Source organism: Dryobates pubescens, chromosome 11, assembly GCF_014839835.1.
Source record: "Dryobates pubescens isolate bDryPub1 chromosome 11, bDryPub1.pri, whole genome shotgun sequence".
Classification (NCBI taxonomy): Eukaryota; Metazoa; Chordata; class Aves; order Piciformes; family Picidae; genus Dryobates; species Dryobates pubescens.
The window spans coordinates 25,102,586-25,116,870 of NC_071622.1; the positions used below are offsets into that span (position 1 = coordinate 25,102,586).

The window sequence follows — 14,285 nt, forward strand, 5'->3', positions numbered from 1 at the left end:
TTATTACTATATTTTGTATTTGTTTTTAAGGTAGTTATTCATGCATCAACAACAAGGTAATATCTGAAAGGCTTAACCAATAGGATTTTGATAAGGTGGTTAAAAACCCCTGTCAGATGTCATACTTAATTTACATCAGAAATTTGCTATATATGATACCTTATTCTGACACCTAAACAGCCTATCCTTGTTCAAGCAGAGAGGTGGATAGATGACCTCTCTACCTTGCTTCCAACCTTTTTTTTTCTTTTCAACAGGAAAATTTCCTGTCATTCTAAACATACCTTTGTGCAGAGAGGTTACTGCTGACTTTATCTAAAACAAACTTCAGGGTAGGCTTGCATTTGGCAACAAGGAATGCTAATTTGCTAAGCCTGTGGAAAATCTGAGCTGCTCTTTTGGTACATTAGATCTCAGCTATTTGACTACATGTTTTATCTAAAATTTGCTATGTGGCTCCTTAGCATCACATGTCTCTGAGAAAGAAAGGTGTTAGAATATCCCTGGTAACCAAGGTGGGATTTTTTTGTTCTTGTCATTGAAGTCTAAGAATTGTGACAGTAGGACACTCAGCTGGCTAAAATCCCACTTTTCAACCGTTACTGCTCCTTTCCCTACAAGCAGTTAAACCAGTATTTCTGAAATCATCATCACTTTTATGAATCATCAAAATTTCTGTGGATAAAGACCAGACTTTGTATTTGTTGGTATCATTTTCAGTACGGGACATATTTGTCTTTGTGGCAATGTGTACAGAACAAAGCCTGAAAAACTGGTTTTCTGTTTCATTTCTTACAGAAGTACTTGGTGTGGAATCCAGAGTGATACTCTACCTACCCATCTCCACTTCACCTGACATTAATGCAAGTATCTTTCTAACATGGCTCTGAGCTAAGGAAGTATTGTCTTGCTCCATATGCAACCAAGACAAAGAGGAATTAATCTCCAAGGACATACCAAAGAGTGTTTTACGGGTTAGGTTGCTGATTCACTCCAGGGTCTTTACTATGTCAGTTTATTAGTACCAAATTTGTTAATTTGGCAGCATTACAAACTTTCTGCCTTTTTGTTTTCCTTTTTTCTTTCTTTTTGTTTAACTTCTAGTTTTTATAGGCAGAAAATCTGAATTAAACCATGTCGTCTCATCCTGTTTGCCAAGTCTGCAAGTACTACTTTAAGTGATAACTGCAAGAGCTGGAGAAGCTGCTTGTGGGACAATGACTTTGAAATTTCACAAGACCACTGTTTCGAATGTCAAGCTTTTTAACTGGTGAAGTAAAGATTTCTGACTTCATCTATGGTAGGAATTTGGTATCTTTTGCATTAACTCTGATCTTGTATGCCACAAGTTTCCACAGCCTTACAGATTTTAGCACTGGTGTGGATTTAAAAGAAACAGCAAACCTCTAATTTATCCTTGCCAAGATAACTTTTAATTCATTTTAGGATTACAGGAAGACCAGTTGAGTGAGTAAAATGAGTTCTGCTTGCAATCTGCAGTTTCTGTTGCTGTAATTCAGTTGGTTGTTTTCAATTTATGAAAAATAAGATTTAGTTCAGTATAACTGTATATGATCTATCTTTCTCCCATACAGCATAAAATTTCTTGCAACACAAAACTTTTTCAGTGATGGAAATTTTTCAGTCCATATTAGAGGCATGCTTTAAAATGTTGTTTTTATTAGGTATTAGTTTACTAAGCAAGTATTTAATTTATGTTCTAAAATCTCCTAGCATGCAGTGTTTACATGCATATTTTGCTAATATGGTTTTATTTAATTGACCTTTGGAAGTAGTCCAGTATGGATTTTAGTAGCTGAGAATTCTTAAAAATCCTTTTTAGTTATGTCAAACAAATGAAAGATCAAAGGCTTAAAAATTAACAGAAGGATGAAGTAACTCCACATACTTGAAAATGGGCACGTTGAAAAATATCAGAATTCTCACTGTAACACTCTCTACCACACCAAAACATTATTGTAACTTACTGTTTAATCCCGAATGAAATATGGTGTCTAGAAAAGGAAGTTTTTAGAAGATGTCAAATACTAACAGATTGAGATACAAATGTTAAAATCGGGGAAAGAAACTTCTGATAGAACAGCTGTGCAGGTTTCTGTTGCCCTAAAGCAGAATGAACTTCTGATAAGAGTGTCAACTTTCAGTGGTACCACCCAAATTGGAAGAGATCCTGACAAACTTGCTAAAGATTAGAACTGTCCATAGACTGATTTATTCAAGATAGCAAGGACAATTCTGGTAAGTCCTGCCAAGTTTAAAATCAGAGCAATCCATTTACGCCCAGCACAGAGTGACAAATAGAACTGTAATTAAGCATGCAGTAGTTCTTCAGTCTTCAAAAGGCAGGACTGTAGCTCAGCTGAAGGTTTTTTAGCTCCTGCTTGACATCAGCCAAGAACACATCCTCCTTTTCCATGAGACTTGAAAAATAACAGGTGTGCTTGCACATTGTTTCCTCTCTGCCCTTGGCCAGTTTTTCTGTCTGGAAACCTTTAACCTTTCCAAGACATAGATGACTTTATTCTCTCTATATACGTTACTTAGCATAGTGTGGTTACAGTTTTATTGAGTGTTCGTAAGTACTATCAAAACAAAACCCCACAAATGTACCTTCTGTGCTTCTTAATGCAAGCTATTCTTTTTAAATCCCCACAGATGTAATAAAGCTCTTCTGGACAAAATTGCTGTCTTGATCACAATGCTTCCTAATGCCTGGAAGCCCCAAAACCCCACATAACCAGCCTGAGCAACCAAAGAGTTAAGGCAGCCACTCATAAAATCATGCAGCAGGCAACAGCATGGCCCACTGAAGAAACAAGGAAGTTCTTTTTTTGCTATCAATGAGCTAAAGAAACTGAGATCTCAATTATATAAGACCATATTATTTTGAACACTTCAAACCACCTGAGGATTTTTAACTCTTCATTTTCATCTCGGATGGACCACAAACTATCCTGTACAGGTAACTGATGATAGCATTGTATGGAAAATTATCCCTTATCATCTGTTGTGAGTGTCAATACCTTGTAACTTGTTGCAAGCCCTTGTTGGGCTGATTCCATCAGCATAATTTGTTGATGGACATGCTCCCCTGACAATAAAACAAAACAAGGAAAAAAAATCCCAGAAATCTACATGAAGAAATAAGATAATAATATCCACAGCACTTCCTATTTCTAACAGTTAAATATTTAAATAAGCTGATATTAAGCTTAGGAAAAGCCAAGCCTTGGCAAGTCAATTTAAGTTTTGGAATCTTTAATAATTTGTTTCTAGACTTCCTGTAAGATTACCAACTATCCAAACCTAAGTCGCTAACCAGTTTGTTTCCTTGTGATTTATGAGATTAATAGATTTCAGAATAGACTGAGAAGCCATTAAAAGCATTTTTTGTTCATTTCTAGGTTAAAAAAAAGGCATTCCAGTGTGTTAGAAGGCTTGAATCTGTGCATGTATGTATGTGTGTATATATACATTAAAAAAGAAATTATTTTTTTTAAAAGTCTTGATAGCAAACAAGATAGTTTGGACTTAAGAGTTTTGTTAAGACTTTTCAGTCATGAAAGTACCTGAATAAGGAGCAGCATGTGTTTTTACATACTATTCTGGGAGCAGTCTCAGACAGGAATGTTTTGGGGTTTTTTTCTTTGATCTTAACAGATGATCATTCTCTGCCTCTTACTGTGGCATTTACCCATTCCTGACACATGGCTGGGAGGGAAATCCTTAAAATCCTGGGAACCTGAAATGTAGATAGGAGGAAGTAAAGGTGTATACTTTACACTTCCTCCTTTCTTTAATGCAAACATAAAGCAGGCCCTGATCAGCTTCATAAATAAAAATGCTTACATAGGTTTATGTGTGTTTACACTATTAACATTTGTATTGGTAGCACTGACATTAAACTGACACTACAGCTTTCAGTGCTATCAAAATCTTAATGTACTAAGGGACTTTACTTATAATGATTTTTTTTTTTTTTTCAGAAAATTCAGTTACAAAACAGCTGTGATGTTGCTTATATTGCTGTATAGTGAATAATTTGAATAATCAGCTGCCAGATGCCTATGTTCAATGCAAATATGATGTGCTCCTATTACTTCCTATAACTTCAATATTTACTTTTCTCAGAAAAAAAATTATTAGTGTAACTTAAGACACAATTTCCAATCTCTGTTTTTTTCCCCCAAAACTCTAAATGCAGATTTCAGATGATACTGTGAAAAGATGCAGAATGGTTCACTAACACCATATTTGAAGAGATAATGGTGATTTTATTCTACAAATGCTTTTGCAGGTGAGTAATTTATCCAAGTTAGCATTCTGGTTCTGTTTGCAAATAAGCAGCGTAATATAGTTGTGGTATATTTTATATGAAGGCACATTCCAAAATGTAGCTGTTTTTTGAATCTGCTCTTACTTATTGTTGAGGTCACTGATACAATCTGGAAAGAACTGAAAGGAAGTACAGTACTTGGGCTTTTTTTAAAAACAAACAAACAAACAAACAAGCCCATGGCAGGGGGATTGGAACTAGATGATCCTTGAGCTCCCTTCCAAACCTAACAATTCTATGATTCTAAGCAAATACTAGCTCTTCCAAGGATTTTATGCTGGCGCTGAGTAATCCATGGAAACATTACATATGAATGATATTTCTTATTGCTCTTTGCCTAACAACATGATGATTTTGTTAATGAGTAAATCTAGAATTAACCCATGGTGTGTTCAAGTAATTTGCAGGTTGGATTAAAACTTGTAATTTCTTTGTTATTCAAACGTAGTTTCTTCTCAGAAAATACATTCTGCCTGAAAGCAAAGGTTTTTTCCTGATATATTCAAATGGACAGCTTAAATATTATAAAATAGGGTTGGTTTGCAAATAAACTTTAAAATAGGTTATAAACACATGGTGAATCTAAGTGACAGAAGCAATTTCTGAAGACTTTTACACTATATTTCCATTTGCTGTTCTGTTCTTCCTAGCAATCTGCCTGTATTTTTCAGGATCCTGCCTACAGATTGCAAGAATCAGTAACATTTTGCACTGTTAACTTAGATCCCAGAAACACATCCTTCAAAAATGTGAAAATCTTCATAGAAACTCACCGAAGTGAGTATTTTGTTTGGGTTTTTTTAACTTGTTTTGTCTAATAATAGACTGATTAGAAGCAAGCTATTAAAAGAAGTTTGATAAACCATGTATAACATTTGCCTACTTGCACTACTTTTTTTTTCTTACTTTTGTCTGTTTACAATTCTGAAATAATTAAGTGGTGTGCATACATTTCTACAGATGCACAAATATATTTTCAGTGTAGGATTAGGAAATATGTTTTCCTAATTTCAGCTTTTTTTTAAAAAAAATCAGAAAGTAAAGATGTCTGCACCTTCTCAGTTTGCTTCAGCATCTTGGTGTTTTCACTTTCTAAAATGTATTGTGCTGCTCAGGAGACCATTCAAATTAATTCTTCTAATTAGCGTTTTAGATCCTTTAGTGCAAAGTTTTTCATTGCCGAACAGTTGAATACCACAAACACTGTAGGCGATGCATTCTGATGTTATCAAATAAATGCTCAAGGTACAGCTTATAATGTTGAAAAATAGAAAAATAAATTGACCTTGATGAAGTGTGTCTTCTTTTGTCTGTTCCCAGGAAAGTTTATTTCAGGTATTTCTACTGCTGAAATGATTAGAGTTAACAGCTTTTTCCCTCCATTTTATTTTACAGGGTCTCTTCATCTTCCTGATATATGGGGTGTACAACACAGAGGTAAGTCTGCTTGGAGTATCTCAAGGCTGACAGAGTGAATGAGAGAAATGACAGGTTTCTTATCTTGATAACTGAGGGACAAAGTTGGCTTTCCATATGAGTGTCCTACTGCCCTTCATGCTTGGACTAGCTTATATGCATCCCAGCTTACCATTAAACACAGACACCCTGAATAAAGGGACAGACTCATTTCTCATAGGCATTGACTAATATTTTACTGCTGCTTTAAGTTTTTTGAATTCCTGGTCTTTCTTTTAACACTAAGCTAAACCTGACAGTCCTAAACTTTCATAATTTGGTTTACCTTTTAAAAGTACTTGTTAGTTTACATAGTATTTAAAGGAAACAATTTAAATATTAAAAGAAATTGTGCTTAAAATTCTTGTTTAGTATAGAAATTGCATCAAATACCATTTTTAACATGAATGAGGTAGATTTAAGATTTTAACATCTGATTGAAGGCTTTGTGCCAGTTAGGCCAATGGGAAGTGCTTGATCTTTACAGCTTGAACTATCATAATTATATTTTTTTAAACAAATAAAGCAGAAAAATCATAAGGAATTTATCCACCTTCTTCTATTACTTACATTATGTTAATGATAAAAATCAGTATGTTATGTTTCAAGTTTGTAAGCTAAAGTTTCCCTGCAATTCACATTTTAATAGAAGTTGGAATTCAGCAATAAAATTCAAGTCAGAACAAATGAAGCAGAATTCCATTCAGACTTTATTAGCATTCAAGGAAAATAATCTCCTAATAACTTCTGCACACACACACAAACTATTTAAAAATAACAAAACTTTTAGCTAATTTCCATTCTAAAGATGAATTCTTTCCATACCTTGCAACTAAAGCAACACGCATGATTAGCAGCATGGAGTTGTGGTAACACTGTGACAGAGACTGCTCCACTTGGGTTCCACCACTTGAAGCCAAGCTGCTGTGGCTTAACCCCAGCCAGCAACCAAGCATCACACAGCCACTTGCTCGCTCCACACCCAGTGGAAATGGGGAGGAGACTTAAAAATCCCCAAACAAACAAATAAACTAATGGGTTGAAATTATTGTTAACACCACTGTAATCATAATGAAGATTAATATAACAAAGATAAATAAAACCCAAGAAAAAGCAAATGATGCACAATGCCACTGCTCACCACCCACTGATACCTGAGCAGCTATGGGCTCCCCGCCAAAGCCCAACTCCCCAATTTGTATACTGGGCATGAGATCCTATGGTATGGAACACCCCTTTGGCTAGCTTAGTTCATCCACCCTGCTCATGCTCCCTCCCAGCTTCTAGTGCACCTGCTCGTTGGCAGAGACATGGGAAACTGAGAAGTCCTTAACTCAGGATAAGCACTACTACTTAGCAATAACTAAACCATGTTTGTTATCTACATTGCTCTCACACCAAGCGCAAAACACAGCACTGCACCAGCTAATAGGGAAGAAGTTCACCCTCTTCCCGCTGAAACCAGGACCTAAGCTGAGGGGTAGGGGCACCAGCTAGTCGGCAGCCCGCAGTTAATCTGTCAGTGCTGGGTTCTCAGCTGGGAAGAGGTTGAATCACGAGGTCGCAGTTGCCAGTTTGTATGTGGTGATGATTTCCTATGCAATGTGCGTCGCTGGGCTGTGCATAATGTGCCAAACTGCTACACCAAATTAGTTTTTATTAGTGGTATCTGATTTCTGGCAGTCGGTTTATTAGGTTAGTGGTGCTCTGTTCGAACAATCTTAATCTTTTGAGATAAAAGTAGCAGCTGCCATGACACAATTTGACTGTTACAAATGTTACATTCTAGCTTCTCCCTACCCGGAGATATTTAATAAGCTACGATCCTGAATGGGAGGCGTACAGACCTGAGCTGTTTTGTAACGTGCTCGGGCAGGATAATGCCGCTAGCAGGAGGGCGGCCGCACCTGTGATTTTAATTATAGGGCGAGTCTCTCCTGCAGGAGAGGGTGGCGTTGGCCCGGTCCCGTTAGGTGGCAGCCGTCCGCTCAGCATGGCTGGCAGCGCCGGCGACCGGTACCGCACGCTACCGGCCGCTCGGCGCCACTCGTGGCACTGTCACGCTCCTAGGTGACAGAAAGGCTGTCGCACACTCTGCTCCCAGCAACGCGGCGGCAAGCCGGGAGCGCGTGTTCAGGACGGCGCTCGGCGCTGCCCGGGGCTCCCGCCCTGGCCGTGCGGCGCGGCCGGCAGCCCGCGGCAGCGGAGCCCAGCCCAGGCAACGCCCCATGGCAACGCGGCGGCGGGAGCTGCGAGGCGGGGCCTGCCCCTCCACGGCGGCGTCCACCAACATGGCCCTACCGCCCCCCACCCCCCCACCGCCAGCCCCACGCGACCGCGGCGACCGGTTGAGGGGCGGGCGGGGGCCGCTGGCGCCTGCGCGCTGCCCTGCCGCTGGCTGCCCGTCCGGCCGGGCCGTACCCAGCGTGCTACGCGCCGCGCATGTGCAGTGCGGGGCCTAGGGGCTGCTAATTCCATTGTGGAGCGGACGCGGCGTTATTTTTAACTGGAGGCAGCGGCGGGAGCCGTAAGTGCAGCCCGGGCCGGGGGCCGCCCGTCGGCGCGGGTGGGGGTGGCGGCGATGCGCCCGCGCGGCGGGTGCGGGGCCGCCGCTGGAGCCAGCCGCTGAGCGGGAGCCCGCCAGCCAGGCAGCGAGCGGTGTCCGGCGGGCGGCGGGTCCCGCAGCCCCTCTGGGCCGCGCCTCCTCTCCGGCCCGCCTTCCTGGGGGATGAAACTCGGCAGCGGCTTCCTCGGCGGCGGTGGCGGCAGCGGCAGCAGTAAGAGGGCGGCGGCCATGGAGCCCACCTTCCCCCCCAGCATGGTTATGTTCAACCACCGCCTGCCTCCGGTTACCAGCTTCACCCGGGCGGCCGCGCCCCCCCCGGCGGCCCAGCACCCCCCGCAGTGCGTGTTATCTCCGGCCTCCTCCGCCGCTTCCTCCACGGCGGCCGCCGAGCCCCCGGCGCCTCCTCCCCCTCAGGACATGACTTTCAAGAAGGAGCCGTCAGGGGCTTTCCCTTCCGCGCCTTCCTCCTCGCAGAGGAGCCCCTGGGGCTTTCTGCAGTCTCTAGTGAGTATCAAGCAAGAGAAACCCAGCGAGCAGGAGGAGGAAGAGCACCCGCAGCACCATCACCACTACGGGGGGCTCTTCGGAGGGGCGGGGGAGGAGAGACCCCCTGGCCTAGGGAGCGGCAGCGGGGAAGGAACCGGCCAGAGTGTGATCCAGGACCTTACCCTTCTTCACCACCTGCACCAGCATCCCCACCGAGACCTGTTACTGAGTGGCAGAGGCGAGGGCGCCCCTGGGAGCTCGAGTGAGCCAAAGCACGATGCCCAGGTCAAGAAGGCAAAGAGGCCAAAGCCAGAAACTCAGGGAATCAAAGCCAAGCGGAAGCCAAGTGCTTCATCCAAACCCCCCCTGGTGGGAGACGCAGAAGGTGCCGTTGCGTCCCCCAGTCAGAAACCTCACGTCTGCGAACACTGCAGCGCTGCCTTCAGGAGCTCCTACCACTTGCGCAGACATGTGCTCATTCACACGGGGGAAAGGCCTTTCCAGTGCAGCCAGTGCAGCATGGGCTTTATTCAGAAGTACTTGCTGCAGAGACATGAGAAGATCCACAGTAGGGAGAAACCTTTTGGGTGTGACCAATGCAGTATGAAGTTTATCCAAAAGTACCATATGGAAAGACACAAGAGGACGCATAGCGGAGAAAAGCCATACAAATGTGACACTTGTCAGCAGTATTTTTCAAGGACTGATAGACTGTTGAAACACAGAAGAACATGTGGTGAAGCCATAGGTAAAGCAGGGGCTGGAATGGAGCCCGGATCATCAAATAACATGGGTAGCTTGGCTGCGTTGTCTCAGGGAAATACAAGTTCCTCAAGGAGAAAAAGCAAAACAAAAAGTACATCCACTGAAAACAAAGGAAATAAGTGTAGCAGCAAAGTAACTGAATCTCCAGTTACAAGTAACGTGGCCATGCCAAATTATGCAGTTGATATTCCTATTGTGTCTTCCAGTGGTGGTCTAATTGGCACAGGTGTAGAAGAACTCCAGAAGAAGGTGCCAAAATTGATCCTGAAAAAAGCAAGCAGAAAACAGGCAGACAAAAACTACCTTAATTTTCTATCACCGCTGCCAGATATTCTGGGGCAAAAACCACTGTCTGGGAAACAGAGCAGCTCACTAGGCCTAGTAGCCAATACTAGTGTTGAAACTATTGGCCTTCTCCAAAGTACAGGCAGTAAACCAGGTCAAATAAGTAGCAATTATGATGATGCCATGCAGTTTTCAAAGAAAAGAAGATACTTACAAACTGCAAGCAGTAACAGTGCCTTTTCAATTAATGTCGGACACATGACTTCCCAGCAGTCCGTCATCCAGTCTGCAGGTGTTAGTGTTATGGATAACGAAGCTCCATTATCTCTCATTGATTCAGCATCTTTAAATAGTGAAATAAAGTCTTGCCATGACAAGTCTGGTATTCCTGATGAAGTCTTGCAGAGCCTTTTGGACCAGTACTCTCACAAGTCGGAAGGCCAGAAAGAAGATCCTTTCAGTATAACTGAACAGCGTGTGGATTTGCACACCTCAGGAGAACATTCAGAAATGGTTCAGGAAGAAAACTTGAGCCCTAACTCTCAAACAGTTTCAAATGATAAGGCAAGCATGTTGCAAGAATATTCAAAATACCTCCAACAAGCCTTTGAAAGAACAACCAATAGCACTGGTTTTGCTTTTGGACCCAGTTTTCAATTTGTTAGCTTGTCTTCAAGTCTCCATAACCACACTCTGTTCCAAGACAAACAGATATACACTACATCTCCACTTGAGTGTGGCTTCAGCCAATCTGTTACCTCAGTATTGCCAACTGCATTGCCAAAACCTCCATTTGGAATGTTGCTTGGATCTCAACCAGGCTTTTATTTGTCTGCTTTGGAGGCGACGCATCAACAGTTGACTCCTTCTCAAGAGCTTGATGATCTCATTGATCCACAGAAAAACATAGAGACTTCATCTACCTACCAGTCGACATCTCAGAAACTGACTGGACAGAAGGAACAGAAAAACTTGGAATCCTCAACAAGCTTTCAGATCCCGTCTCAGGAGTTAACTAGCCAGATAGATCCTCAGAAGGACATAGAGCCTAGAGCAACTTACCAGATCGAGAACTTTGCACAAGCGTTTGGTTCGCAGTTTAAGTCGGGCAGCAGGGTGCCAATGACTTTTATCACTAACTCTAATGGAGAAGTGGACCATAGAGTAAGGACTTCAGTGTCAGATTTCTCAGGGTATACAAATATGATGTCTGATGTAAGTGAGCCATGTAGTACACGAGTTAAAACCCCAACCAGCCAGAGTTACAGGTAAGGTCCTGACTGTGACTGGCTGTGGGGTCTTCTTAAAGTAATTTTGTTTTATTTTGACAACACTGCCATTGGAATGTTTCTCCACGGTCCTAATAAGAATAATGTAACATGCCTTTTCAATGCAACTTTTCATATTTAGTTTACCTTGTTAGTGTGACTTTTTTTTTTTTTTTAAGATCTGTTTATTATGGTTTTTAATCAAAAAACAATAGATTAAAATAGTGGTTTTGTTCAAGTGACAATGTTTAGCAATCAAATTTACATTATATAGATTGTCAGGGAATAGCCCAAAAGTTTTAAAATGCAAAAAAATTAACTTTGTTCCTAGGACTAAGGTTTATTCTAATTGCTTTACTCTCAGGAAAAGTGTAACGAAGCATGGGAATTCTATGCACCACTAAGTGTATTGGAACTTCCAATTTACAGATAGTGACAAATATATCTCAGCTTTTTGAGGAAGGGATCTGCGATGTTTCAAATTGCTGTCTCTTATGTCTGGGCAGATCTGAAAGAATTTTGCTACCTAATTCTCTTTGGTTTTTTTAAAGTACTCCTGTTCTTCCAGGTGTTGCTCATTCCAGGCAGGTGGAGCAAATATTCTTGAGTCTACATGAAGAGCCCAGAATGGTAGCTTTAATACACACAATCATGTCCCCAGAACTCCTGTGTAAGACTGTAATTCCTTAAAGAGATTCTGTTGACACAAACCATGAGAACAAAACATGTGCATTTGGTTCATGTCATTAGAACCCTGACTTGAAATTACAGTCATCATCCAGATAGGCTTTTGGGATGCATTATTTATTATACATGGTTAGAAAAGTTGGCTCTTGCTTTTTATTCATTTCCATGTTCTTTTAGTGTATAACCTGCCCTCTTTTTTTGTGCTCTGGACTTCATCTTGGTGTTTTCTGCCCCCCCATCCCTCTTTCATTGACACCTTTTCTTACCCTTCTCCCCTACTCACTCTCTCACCCCAACTTAATAGGTAGCATTTGATGATTTACATTCCAGGAAAGTGCATGTATTATTACAGACTTTCTGATGCCTTATGGCATCAGATGATGAACAGTAAACACCCACATTTTTTAGAATTGTGTCAAAGGTTTCCATGTATGATAAGAAATAATATACTCCCAATTGTACATACTAAGGCCCCTATCCTGCATCAGGATCAGCTAATATGGACCCCTGTGCCCAGCAGTGTACCAGTGATGTCACTGGAGGATAGAGGGGTTTGCAGCAGTTCATTATTGCAGGCTTTTAGGGCCTAAGGCTGCAATTCCATCAAAGGCTTCTGATGATGACATCAACTACTAAAAGTAAAACTTGAGTGGCTTGTTAATATCAACAGAACTTTTCTTTGGAATTATTGCCTTACTTTATGTATATTTTGTGGTACATTATTTATTATATGTGAATCCTGATTAATGCCTGTGGAGCCACAGAAACCTGCTAGAAGTACTGGTGGCCATTCAAAGCTGCTGAGAGGCAGTGGCACTGCTCTGAACCACTTTTTGCAAATGTATTTTTTGATTAGTTTTTTAATGTAATTTTGGTGATGTTTATGCTGATGGTTTTTTATGTACTCTTGGTGATGTTTCAGTCTTACGTGCTTTTCTGGTGTCAGGAAGGTACCAGTGGTTGTTTGCAGTCTTATTGTGTAATCAGCCTATTACAGGCTTCCTTGTATAATAAAGTTATTAACATTGTGCAAGTGTAAAACACTTCTGTTATGAAAGTGGTGTATTATTAAATGAATTGTTACAAAAATCCTGGGTGATTTCTCCCATTGTCCCTCACCACTAAAAACTGGGTCCTGAGCCCGCTTGTAATCTCTTTTACTAGGTGAACTATCTTTTTTTTCCTTTTCTTTTCTTACTAATCTAAAGTTTGTTCTCATAGAATCCATATAACTCCATTAACTTTTTCTTTATACTTGATTATATATTTCACCCTATTTCAGTTTTAAAAAGCAAACAACTGCAAAGACAACTCAGCCTGTTATTGGGGATCAAATAGTCCTTGACCACTCTTGGCTTTTTCAGTACCTTTTATTTTGTATTATGGAGGTTTATAATTTACATTCTTTATACTGTGTGTAGAAGAAGTTACATATGTATTGTCTGGCTGTTTGCTTTAACTTAATACTAATAAAACCCATTATTCACAAAATCATAAAGATATCACTTCTATTATCCAGTCACACTTTGGAGAACCTAATTGGAAACACGAGATTAAATTTTGAGAAGGAGTAATATAATTTCCTGGCATGTTTTCAGCATGTTTTCTTCCTTCAGTTTCTCTTTAGGTCAGATAATCTGAATGCACTATTTTAAAAATGGGATCTTGCTCTCAAACCTTTAGCTTCCAAGGCAAAACCTAACAAATTTCCGTAAGCTAACATGTTTGTACAACCTCATCTTTTTAAATCGCTTGTCTTTTTGTAATATGCTTTTGGTTAAAAATATCTATAAATTGCTTACTGTTAACTTGAGAGATTTTGTAATTGCTGGAAGTCCAGAATGACACATAATATAATGCAGTTTTGTTCAAAGTAAAGGTTTTTGGAAAGTCCTCTACCACCTTCTTTGTCTCTCTTCCCCTCTCTCCTTCCCTTCCTTGCAACTTAACACATTTGAAGGAAAGCCTAATTAAAATAGTATTGTGGCAACATACTTGTAAGCATTTTTGGTCATCTTAAAGATAGTTTGTGGTCCTTAATCTGTGTTTTTCTTCAACTTTGCATGTGACTAGGAGAGTAGCAGTGCTGAAATTCTCAAAATCATTGAAAAGTAGTGAATTGAAAAATGAGACAAATTTGAATCAAGGCAGAGAAAAATCATTGGCATGCTGAAGAGCAAGTAAGGATGAAAACCTTCCAAAGTAAATATATGTGATATGCTAAATGTTTAAAATTCAGAACATTGCTAGGAGTCATTTCATAAAATCTGAGGTGGGATGTTGGAGTTCTGTATGTTCATTCTGCAGCTCAGTGATCGTGCAGAAGTTCTGAAACAGAAATAGACCTTTCCCTCATTCAATACAAAGGTAAAATTTATTTTTCTTTAAATAATGATGGTTGAGGATATGGTAAAAT

At 40.7% G+C, this 14,285-nt stretch overlaps 1 protein-coding gene across 1 annotated transcript; it reads left to right on the forward strand.

Annotated features, from left to right (window-relative positions):
- The first annotated feature begins 8,292 nt into the window (after positions 1-8,292).
- Positions 8,293-12,109, forward strand: ZNF281 (zinc finger protein 281). Its single transcript, XM_009900899.2, has one exon. It carries the CDS (start codon positions 8,541-8,543, stop codon positions 11,184-11,186), a length of 2,646 nt encoding a protein of 881 aa, XP_009899201.2. The 5' UTR covers positions 8,293-8,540; the 3' UTR covers positions 11,187-12,109.
- The last annotated feature ends 2,176 nt before the right edge of the window (positions 12,110-14,285 follow it).

Coding starts and splice junctions, on each gene's coding strand:
- ZNF281 (XM_009900899.2), top strand. CDS start 8,541: ATGAAACTCGGCAGCGGCTTCCTCGGCGGCGGTGGCGGCAGCGGCAGC.